The sequence below is a fragment of the Ictalurus punctatus genome, chromosome 10 (genome assembly GCF_001660625.3).
Source record: "Ictalurus punctatus breed USDA103 chromosome 10, Coco_2.0, whole genome shotgun sequence".
NCBI classification, from domain to species: domain Eukaryota; kingdom Metazoa; phylum Chordata; class Actinopteri; order Siluriformes; family Ictaluridae; genus Ictalurus; species Ictalurus punctatus.
Window position 1 is genome coordinate 25,288,253 of NC_030425.2, and position 12,112 is coordinate 25,300,364.

General features: G+C 43.7%; 1 protein-coding gene across 6 annotated transcripts in view; it reads right to left on the reverse strand.

Annotated features, from left to right (window-relative positions):
* The window catches only part of myo9aa (myosin IXAa), a 123,887-nt gene that overhangs the window by 57,375 nt on the left and 54,400 nt on the right, over positions 1–12,112 (reverse strand). For all 6 annotated transcript variants that reach the window (XM_017478025.3, XM_017478024.3, XM_017478023.3 and 3 more), the window contains exons 3-5: positions 6,907–7,001; positions 4,449–4,511; positions 2,940–3,039 (exon numbers count right to left, since the gene is read on the reverse strand). In XM_017478025.3, coding sequence (XP_017333514.1) covers positions 2,940–3,039; positions 4,449–4,511; positions 6,907–7,001 — 258 coding nt within the window. The remainder of the gene's footprint in view (positions 1–2,939; positions 3,040–4,448; positions 4,512–6,906; positions 7,002–12,112) is intronic.

A 12,112-nucleotide genomic window follows, 5' to 3' on the forward strand; every position in this document is an offset into this window, starting at 1 on the left:
CAACGGTCACGAACGGGGCACCCGTGCATGTTCATACGCTTTAAATCATTATCTGGCTGCATTAGTGACGAGTAGAGTTGTAGTGGAGAAGAGCAGGTCGCTGGAATTACGTCTCGTCTCTTTATTAGCACTCCGGGATCGACCCATACTGATGTTTTATGACGGATAGCGATTATTTGCATGTTTGTGCGCCTGATAACCGATATGCATACATAACAAAACAAAGAAACATCTCTTATTTATACGCCGATAAATACAGAGCAGAAATAACAAATAAATAAACGTGCACCGTTACTAAAACGTCGAGCTGCTTAAACTACATATCGAGCGTTTATGCAACACATTTGTACATGAATGGCTGTTATGGTAAATAAAGTGTATTAACTAAAGCAAAGCAAGTAAAATTTGTCCTGCGTACACCACTGCTCACCTGTGCGCAATTCTCAAAACATTTATCGGTGGATTCGATATAAAAAAAAAACAAAAAAAAAAAAACGATATCCGATTATGGAAAAATGGTTAAATATCAGGAAATCTATCGGGAAAACCCATGGATCTCTACTTATAGTATCACAGTATCGCGTGGAGCACGTTTACGAGCACGAGTCAGCGAGCATGGTGACCGAATGATACCAGTAGTCGGAATCGGAATCAAAAATTATACTTGACCCAAAACCTAAATGTGCTCCAACTCTTAAATATAAATAACTTCAAATCACAAGTACACGGAGATTTTTTAAAAAAAATATCGGATATTCAGAACTATTTCTAGGACTTATTCTGTATGAAATGTTCTGAAGCTTGGTTAGCATCTGTAACGTTTCTTCTGACTTCCTTCACATCCGACCACATGACTCAGTTGGTGTGAACTCGTATGTTTTGTTCGCGAAATCAGATTCTTTGTATTTATTAAGATATTGGAAAGTAACGAAACTACTGAATGAGCTTTATTGAAGCGAACCCTGTCACACCTGCAATAAATTCGCACGGTTCGTATCTGTATTGCGACTGAAATGAAAAGACGATCCTTCTGCGAAACGATGGCCGTTTGGTTTCTTTACAAACGTGTCAAACGCTGCTTATGAATAAAGCTCGGTTGGATTGGTAGCCGGGGAAAAGCTCAATCGTTTGCATCGTGATCTTTGAGATCTGTGAAGAAGCCTGACTGGAAAATGTAAGGAATAAAATGCTGGAAATGCATTGGAATGAGAGCGAGAGGTCTTTCTTTATACTCGGGTAAAGAATAAATCTGCTTTACATACACGTCGACGTTTTTCAGATCGTTTACATTTTGGCGTTCTTTACGCTGTGAACTTGTGTATTGGACAGATGTCACACACTTAATCACTTACATACCAGGTGTGAATGTAAAGTTCAGGCTGAGTGCAGTGCAAGTGGCTTAACAAATAACCGTCAGATACTTAAAAAAAAAAAAAAAAAAAAAGACTGCGACGCCTACTCTTTAAATAAACAGAAACTGATGCAACTCGTCTAGGTTGGAGCGTGTGCGTGGAATTCTGGGCATTACTGGTGAAATTCTCGACATTTCTGCTCGTTCCTAGGAGTGTCACTTGATCCGAGGGTTGAGAAAGAGTGGAACTTTGACGGTGCTCAGGAAAAACGTCTAACGCACCACTAACGCACGCACTGGCTACTTTTGAGGACAGCTGGTAATCTCGGACATAAATCTCCTTGTGATTATTTTCCACATCTATCCTGCGAGAGCGAAAACATGTTTACAGGAGCAGCGTGAAAGCCAGCATTCTGTCTGAAAGGGAACGGAAAGCGGAGAAACGGGCGAGAGGGGCATGAAAAGACGGCCTGTTGGCAGTCACACCCCAGCTTTTGGGGCTGCCAAGCGACCATCACATGGTTGTGTAAGACGTGCGTGTGCGTGTGTGTGTGAGCGAAAGAGAGCGTGTGGTTAGTTTCTGAGTACGTGTTCAGTGTATAAACTAAAGTTCGTCACTGCACTAATAAGAGTAAGTATATTTTGAATACTTTGTATTCACTATTTGACATTCTAAACTAAAAACACTGTATATTTTGCCAGTCCCTACCCATCAGCCAACTCTGCTATCACACAACAACTACCACCAAACATACCCGCTTCCTTTACGACAGGTGATGCCAGCGACCGCACCTTTTTGGTGCTCACGTGACTGTATTAATGGCACTTAACGCTGTTAATAAGAAAAAAGATTGGTTGGGGGTAGATCGTACCTTAAATGCTTAAATGAATGCGCGTTCCACATCACGTTATTTAGATGGTCATAAAAACTCTGCCTGCTTTATAGACCGTTCAAAAAGGTCATTCGATAAATGGAGCGATTTTCTGTTCCCCCTGCACAGTGGGACGTTACGCCTCGTTTTCTGGACTAAGACACAGGGAAGAGGCTCGACGGAGAGACAGAAAGCCTCGGCTTTGTCTCGTATGATGCATGGTGATCTCGGAGGAATGATGTACACCTCCACACTGGGTGGAAATATGGACAGAAAGAGAGAAAAAGGAAGACGTGATGGGAGGACAGCCAAGAAAGTTTACAGTCAGGCGCACGATGACAAATTTTGAGCCCTACACACACACACACACACACACACACACACGCGCGTACATACTGTTACAAGCACACGGTTGTATGAGGGGACACGTGGGACACGGTAACGACGCACAGCACACGCACGGAAGAGAGAAAGTGGTGTGTTAGGGAAATGAAAGCCTGGTGTAAGAGATTAGCTTTTCTATGTGAGGCTACAGTTTCCTCTGCACACGGCTTTCTCTTCCATCCAGTTTGGGCTTCGGTGAGCAGAACACTGATGCGCGCGCACACACACACACACCCACACACACATACACACACACACACACACACACCCACACACAAGTTGACACTTCAGAAATAATCAGACGTTCGGGGCTCCGGTGAGCGTGTGGTTACCTGACTGAGGTAATGGTATTCTTCAGGCTTGAGGAGGTGGAACGCCGTCCTCTCCTCCTCGCTCGCTCCTGCCAGCAGGTAGTAAAACACATGGTAGTTCCTGTAAGGAAAAAACCCAGCTGGAGTCAGGAGCAACAAACACAACACTGTTTTCCACTGGTACAGACATACGGTGCTGATCGAGAGAGAGGGAGAGAGAGAGCGAGAGTGTGTGTGTGTGTGTGTGTCTCATGTCCCCCCCGCAGAGGGTCAGTGAGCAGGGCATGCTGCTGGAGGTCAAGGGTCACAAAGCAGCTGGAGCTGGAGGGAGCCCCACACTAAGCAGTGGAAGTCTGAGGTCAGCAATCTGTCTCAATAAGCGACCATGACAGCATTAATGCATACACACACACACTAAATCTCTCTCACCTAGTGTGCATCCATGTATCACGCATTAGCATAGACCACACACACACACACACACACACACACACACACACACACACACACACACACACACACACACACACACACCTTATTGACCAGTAAAGTGGGGAAAAACACAAGCCATATGGAAGAAAAAACTACAGAAAATATATTGCAGATAAAAATAAAAAGTGCATGAAGAGTTTATTAAAGTAAGTTTCGTACTTTCGGGTTTCTCTGTAACATGACAAGATTTTTTTTTAATATATTTTTTAAAGTCTTATTAACGTTAAAAATGTTGAATTTTCTTAAAAAAAAAGAGAGGCTTGAGGGTTTATACATCTGTTATAACATAAGCGATAACGTGATCTAACTTCTCTCGTTGCCGTTCCACAACATTAGATGCAACTGTAAACATATAAAAATGTATAAAATAAATATATATATATATATATTTTTTAAACTGTGTTGTTCGTTAGCGAATTACTCTTGTTGGAAAATTGCTGAACTGAATGAAATCTTGTAGACCACAATAATAATAATAATAATAATAATAATAATAATAATAACGTTCAGCTGATTTGTTGTTCATTTGTTGTTGTTAACGTTATATTAGCCGTGTACAGCCGTGAGCGACTGCTGATCCCCGAGGCGTCTCTTCTTGTTTCATATCACACCTGATACAAAGCAAATGACTGTGAGCCTTCATGGAGCTGAAAGCCCACTCTGTCAGGAAATGATGGTCTGGTGCTCAGAAACCACCGGATCCTTCATACGCCATCAAGGTTAAAAGCAGAGAGATTAGCGTTTCCGATCGCCGTGGGCTGCTCGGAGGGCGAGTTCTCTACGTGTGACTGCGAGGCTGTGTACGCGGCTTAGACGGCGCAGTCTGTGTGGCGCAAATCGTTCCCACATGTGACCTTTTCAACACAAAAGTGGATTTATTCACTCCGCTGCCACTGGGTCAGAGCCGAAGCCAAATACAGGATTTATTTAGTGTGACGCAGGTTAATCAACAGCCAATACACAAGCATTGTGTTCAGCACTAGCACACGCTGCTGGAGACGTAAAACACAAATACGAAATAAATAAATAAATAAATACCTTTCATTGTGCTCCTGATAGACAAGCCGAGACTTCTCTAGCAGGTACTTCTCCACATATGCTCTGGAACAGAGGGGATAGAAAACAACTTATGACTAAATATTTATATCCGGTTTGAAACAGTTTTAAGAATCAACGCTGTATGTACATTGTTCGTCAAAAATTATAAAACCTCTGGAGTTTCTTGTGTTTTATTTGATAAAAAAATGCATTGTTATTTAACAAAGAAGAATGTATTATGGGTGATCTGGCGAAGGGGACATTTAACTCGAGTCTCCAGTGTCAGAACTTTCTAACAGTCGTGACAGAAGATAAATAAAAGACTTTCTGGTTAGTAGTTTGACCAGATGGGCCTTTTCCCCTAACTTTAACACAGATTTTTAAATAAATAAATAAATAAATAAATAAATAAATAAATAAATAAATAAATGTCTGGTGAGGGAACGACTGTTTATAGCCGTTATAACACAAGTGATAACAGGAAGTAATTTGTTTAGGGGGATGTTCCACAATGTTAAATGCAACTATAAACTGATGAAAACATACGCCGTTTATTAATAAATAAAGAAATTGTAATCGTTGCCAAATTGCTGTGGTTCAAGAGGAATAAAACACCATGGGACGTGCGGTTACTGAAAAACAACCATGCTTCATGTCGGCCTCATCGCACCACCCAGTCGTACATCCACCCGTGTAGAGGAGCCTGGAGCCTATCCCAGGGAACTCTGGGCACAAGGCGGCGGACACCCTGGACGGGGTGCAAACCCATCATAGGGCACGCTCGCACACCCATTCACACACTAACATACAATTTAGAAATGCCGATCAGCCTTCAACGCACGTCTTTGGGCTGGCGGAGGAAACCGGAGTACCCGGAGGAAACCCCCGAAGCACGGGGAGAACATGCAAACTCCGTGCGCGCAGTGTGGAGGTGGGAATCGAACCCCCGACCCTGGAGACGCGAGGCAAACATGATCACCACTGAGCCACCGTTTTATTCCTTACCTGACCACTACTGAATGAAATAAGGAAATTAAATAAGGAAAGCTAAATCCTAGTGGAACTTCTCACTCTTGAATCCTACTTCAACTCTAACGGGCGCTTTATTAAAGGCTGACGCACTTGGAAAGTATACCTGTTAATCCTACCGACAAAAGGCTCGTAGACTATCATCAAGTGTAAAAGCTAAACATGTAACGTACTACTAATACCTCATTAGAATGATCTAGAGATTTCTCGTTACATTATATCGAACAGTTCTCTATTCACCTAATATTTTAGTATGTACAATTTGTAATTAGAACAGACGTACTGAAATATAGGGGTTTCGTAACGGAAAAAAGGAAGCTGTAAAGGACAGCTCGTTACGTTATGTACATTTACATGGAGCTACTAACGTCAGGAGGAAACCCGACTGCACGCTCCTCTCTTCCTGCCGATTGGGAAGCCAATCAAAGGATCCAGACATCAAAAGCCGTTGCTTTTTGATGTCTATTTTTACCTCGGCGTAATTCAGCACAAAAACGCCTGCTGCTGATGTATGAAGGCTGATTAGGAAGTGGTTTTACGTGGACTGCAGGCTAATGTGTACGCTAGCTGGATACCCCTTTGCTAATGCACCAATAATGGTAGAATAGGGATATTTGTGTGTCTAAACATGTACGGTGTGTAAAACACTTATAGATTAAACAGAGGTTTTGACAAAACGCGAAGAGCTCGGCCAGTCAGGGCAGACATGATTTATACGCTTCACCGTCAGAGTGCTTCACCTTTCCTCTTAGCGCCGAGTATTTCCTATTGAAACAGGAAGTCAGAGTGACAGTGACAAATGCCTGGCTGACACTCATTAGTGTTTGAGATACACCACACCTCTCGCCAAATCTAGACAAAGCTTAATGCTAGCTAAATATGCAAAAAGGTTATCAACAGATGATTTCTCATCGCCGCCTTCACCCAACTCCTGTCCACTTTATGAACGATATCCCGGACGACGAAAAGACGTCGTGGGTTTCTGGAGTTATCGTTAAGAGTTTGAGCTGAGGTCAAGCGTCGTCAGCAGTGCTGGTGACCGAGAGCCACAGGGTCATCATCAGGGAAGTGTCTGACGTGTCCGAGTGTATGGTTCTAGAGAACGTTTAATTGGACGATCGCGATTAAAATTTGGAAAAATTTCCTGGCATTAAACAAGCATTAAAGTGTCACGCTCCTCCTATCTCTTATTTACACCGTCACCTGTTCGTGTGGCGATCGGGAGAAAACCTGAGCATTAGAAGTGGCTTTTCATGTCTATTCCTGTTGATATTCTTTACGCTACTAATAAATGTTTTGGGTATTTTAAAATAAAAAAAAAAATTTAAAAATCAATCATCGAATATTCTGCTGGAAAATGAAAGTCCTAGCTCAGTGTGACGGGTCACGTTGGCTGCGGTCCAGCAGCAGCACAAAAGCGCTCTCTTACCCTCGGACAGTGCCGCTCTCCTGATAGTTGACTTGGATGAACTTGCCGAAGCGGCTCGAGTTGTTATTGTGGGCGGTCTTCGCGTTGCCAAAGGCCTGGGAAGAGAAGAACAGAAGGCGATTGTTGTAAATGCTGCGGCGGCTTCGATTTGCAAGAATAACGACATACAATAACAACAACCGCATGTACAGACACCGGGGCCAAACGCTGGGCAAACAATAACGTTTTGAAGAGACGAGGACGCTGCATTTCCTGTGTGTGGCTAAAAATACTACATCCAGTGTAATACATCTAAGGGAGACGAGCAACAAAAAAAAAAAAAAAAGAAAAAAAAAATAAAAAAAAAAAAAGTCATCAGCTCCAGCTAAAACCATTTGTTCTTATTGGAAGAAAACGAGCAGCACTTTCCTCCCTGCAATAACACTCTTCTGTCTTATGTTCTGTGGAGCATTCGTTCGTTTTAAACTTGCTTCTGGTCTGTTGCTGGAAATTTTAGGTTTATGCGTATCTTGGCTCGTACAGCTACACGTCACAGTACGTGCATTTAAATAAAAAGACGGATACTCTTATGACGAACGTTCATCTGAAATGGCTTAGCCTTTGGACAACTTGAGTTGAGAGCTACAGTGTAATGCCTTGTATTTACACTATATGGCCAAAGGTTGGTGGACACCTGACCATGACACTTGTGGTTCTTGGGGCGGCAGTGGCTCAGGTGGTAGAGCGGGTTGTGCACTAATCGTAGGGCTGTCGGTTCGATTCTCAGCCCACGTGACTCCACATGCCGAAGTGTCCTTGGGCAAGACATTGAACCCCAAGTTGCTCCCGATGGCAAATTAGCGTCTTGCGTGGCAGCTCTGCTACCATTGGTGTGTGAATGTGTGTGTAAATGGGTGAATGAGAACCAGCTACGGTTAAAAAAGCGCTATATAAGTGCAGACCATTTACTATTCCTCCCCAAACTATCGGCACAAACTTGGAAGCACACAATTGTATAGAACGTCTTTGTTTGCTGTAACTTTACAACTTCCCTTCACTGGAGCCAAGAGGCCCAAACATGTTCCAGCATGACGATGCCCCTGTGCACAAAGTGAGGTCCATGAACACCTGGTTTGTGAAGGTTGGACTGGAAGAACTCGAGTGTCCTGCACAGAGCCCTGACTGCACCTGGAACACCGACTGCACCCTAGAACTCCCCACGCAACATCAGAGTCTGACCTCAGTAACGCTCGTGTAGCTGAATGATCACGAATCCCCACAGCAACGCTCCAAAAATCTAGTGGAAATCCGTCCCAGAAGAGTGGAGCTTATTATAACAGTAAAGGGGGAGTAAATCTGGAATGGGAAGATCAACAAGCACATATGCATGCGGTAGTCGGATATCCTAAATCTTTCGGCCGTATAGTGTACATGCGTTTGTACATGCATCTGCGTTCTGCACAAAATGTTCTGAAAAAACTCAGCATATAGAGAATATACCGGCAGTACAAAAAAATAATAATAATCAGGCAGCGAGAAAAACAGGATTTTACCATAAATACCCCTTCATCCTAACAATATAAATCAAACAGCACATTACTACCCTGCATTATCATCACACAGCAGACCACAGGCCGCCTTGTTTTCAAATAAATCACAAATCCGAGGCTCAGGATTCACGACAGGTCAAAGAAAATCAGACTGAACCAAAGTAACCTCTATCAGAAGCAAGTCCTGGTTCCTTTCACTTTGGCAAATTCACATATTTGCATTTGTGCTGCTATAGCTTCAAAAGCCATTTGAGACTGTAGTTGTCAGGTTCTTTGTGATGTTTGTAAGTGTAAACTTTTTTTAGTACAATGTATCCTGGGGGATTTCTGCCTGGTTAAATGGTCCAATGCCATCTGATGATGACTGAACCACGGAAATATGAGCTGCGACTCCACCACGCCTTCCGCTTTGGCCTGTTTGTGTTGTACAGCTGCCTGGAATGGAAAGCAGTCCTTCGGTGTATAAACGCCACAGTTATTTGAAGCTGCACCACAAGTAAACAAATTCCTCCGTGGGTCGCTCTGGGCTGCCTCTGTCCGTCTGGAGAACGGCCGGTCCACTCCCTTCCCTCCCAGCAACCGACCAATCATACACTCGCTGATGCACGGGATTGCACACAAGGGATTTCCACCACCTAGCTCTGAGTCCAGATCCAGGGTTTTGTGGCTCACGGTCTCTCTCTCTCACTCGCCCTCTCTCTCTTCACACACAATGTGACATATCCGAAAAAAGTGGCGTTAAGTCATCTCCTCCAGCGGAGGAGAGATGTCCAGAAAAGGTTACGTCAAACACAGATTATAGTACAGATGGCTGCCGGATTTAGCCTGACAAACTAAATATATAGCTCTCTCTTTGGAAAGGACTGGAGAAGCCAAACATCAAGTGGATGTTGCGCAGCTCTGCGTGTGTGACATATTAATAGACGCTTGAAGACGTTGCCGTTTCGGACACAGCTTGGCAGACGAACCCCCAGTGGGGAAATGGGTCACACGGGGACGGCCAATTCAGCAATTAAGATGTCAACCTCAGCGTGTTTGTGCAAGCAGAAGAAAATACTGAAATGATTGAAAGTGCATAAAAAGAAATGAAGCGCTTTTTGGTTCAATAGTCATCATTTTCGTCTTGTGACAGCCGTTGAATTATTGTGTGCACATCCACCTGGAGTATGTGAAATCATCCAAGTCTGGAACAGACTTATTTTTAATTTTTTTAGTTTATTTATTTTTAATAGAGAACTACACATGGAGACAGCTCTGGCTTGGCTGACTTCGTATCTGCGTTCGTAAATCTAACCCACGTCACAGTGAGACCAGCTGCGGTTTTGGTCCAGAATAAAAGGTGTGTAAGAGTCACGAAGCAGCGAATCCATCAGTTCTTCAAGCACGACGTGACCGGGTGGGTCTGGACAGGGGCAGCCGCACGTGAAATGATTAAATGTAAAAAAAAATACGGCGATCATAAGTCTTCTCGGCGCGGAGCATGAGGGAATGTTTAGTAGAGGAGAAGCAGAAGGCCTTTTCATGGTAAGGAAAGCAGAGAACTGGCCATCACTCCCACGGGCCCAATAATCTGCAACAGCTCACCAGAGCTACGAAAAACAACCCTGTGCTGACCGCATAATCCTCTTCATGTGTGATGAGTGCGTCACTGACATCTCTACACCAAGTGTCCTGATTTGGCCTCGTTGTCCTGGCGGCCATGTTTTGGGAACGTGGCTGAAGGTTCGTTATCGGCGTCGGCGTCCTGCCTGCCGTAGCTCGTCTACTGACAGCATCTCGGACGCAAGGCGTTCAGAAGGCAAGAAGCCCCATAGGACGTTTGAGCTATCTGGGAGGACTGCATTCCCACAGTACTGTACCGTTACTCACGGGGTGCTCCAATAAACGGCCTCGGAAATTATGGAAGTGCTTTTCTTGGATATGTGTCAACATCGCTTCAGGCAAAGTTAAAGCAGTGCTCGAGTCTGAAGCTGGCTTTATACCAAAAAGGGATCAGAACCGCAATCCCACTGGGAACACTGGTGGGAACTGACCCTGTCCATCACACCCTGTGCATTCCCACTTACGGGCAATTAAGCACACCCAATCCACCCACTGGCATGCTTTTGAGAGGTTGGAGTGAACCGGAGAATCCAGGAGGAAATCCAGGAGAACAGGTGAAACTCCAAATTAGACCGTAACCCGAGATCCGAATCTGTTAAACGCTGCACCATTGTTTCACATGCTACGCAGATTCAACAATACTATAATGTCAAACCCCATGTAGTGAGCACCTACAGTGAACAGGAAGCCGTTTTGAATCAAGCTTTAAATGGAACATTTCTCATTAAGGAAAACCGCTAGCTACAGTTTTCACACTTGGTTGCTACCGAGATGGAAAATTCTCGGTTAACGCAAACCCTGGCGAAGTTGTGTGAGAAATTAGACTGGTAGTGCTATGTCCTAGGACCACAGCGAATATTCCTGATGTCTTTGGGCATATAAAATGATATGCTTGACGTTACAATGCATTTAAAAATATTTAAAATAATAAAAACAAACAAACATTCAACAGCAATAGATCATTACGTGTATAGCAAGGCGTCCTTGCTAAATGTTTTGTAAAGTTTTTTACTCAAATTATGACCAAACACCAACTCCATCCACATGCAAGTATTTAAGGGAGCTTTTAAACGGAAACATTTGCAGAAAGTGAGGAAGGTAGAACGTATAAATCTAAAACAGCAGCTGTTTAATTAACATGTTAAATAAAGGAAAGAAAGCTCCCAGCTTTAGCAACAGCCTCTGGATGCAATTAAAACCTCCGCCTCGAATAAATCGTTACACATCAGATATATTTATCCGAGCCTATTTGCACACAAACACATATGTGACCAGAGCGATTTTCCAAAAGTACTGACCAACGCCAGAAGCAATGGACGCGGCCTAATTAGGATTTATCTGGTGCAGGAATATGCTCCGATCCGACAACGTCCTATTACAACAATGAAGATTAATTGATTATTTCAGCTCCGCATTAGGGTTAACTAATACCTATTGCCCTAATGAGCAAAGAGCTAGAACAGAAAGACTAAATGATGTGAGGCAGAGAGAGAGAGAGAGAGAGAGAGAGAGAGAGAGAGAGAGCGAGCTTCAGGGTCGAGTATCGAACAGAGCTCCATGTTTAATCTGCGGTGCCTCAGAGCAATTAGTCACAGATCCAAAAAGGAAAGTCAGTCTCAGGGAAAGCAATCATGTGCCCTGTAAACTGTGTAGATGAGCTGGATAGGAGAGGCATGTTTCATTTCGTGGTAGCCTTTAGACATTAAAGCAGACGGGGCGGAAAGTCAGAGAGAGACTCGCTCGGATGCAGGGAAAATAACTGTAACAGGATCAAATATGGAAGAGGAAATTATTTAGAGCAACTTCATACATACGTTAATCTTTAAATCTGTTTCAAACATTTTAAGGTATGTCACGTAAGGGTTAAAACCAGTTTCTTTGCTATGAATCTCCCACAGCATCTTAGAGCGATTTCGGCCTCCGAGCCACCAGCTCAATCCCTTGGCGCGACGGTGATTGAAAGAGCACAGGACGGCACTTCAGTGAACCAGGAAGTGTCCTCTTCCTCGACCGCAATCCAGCCCCTGATCTGTCCTGGTTTCATTCAGAAAGCTGTGCATGTTGTGAGGAAGCTT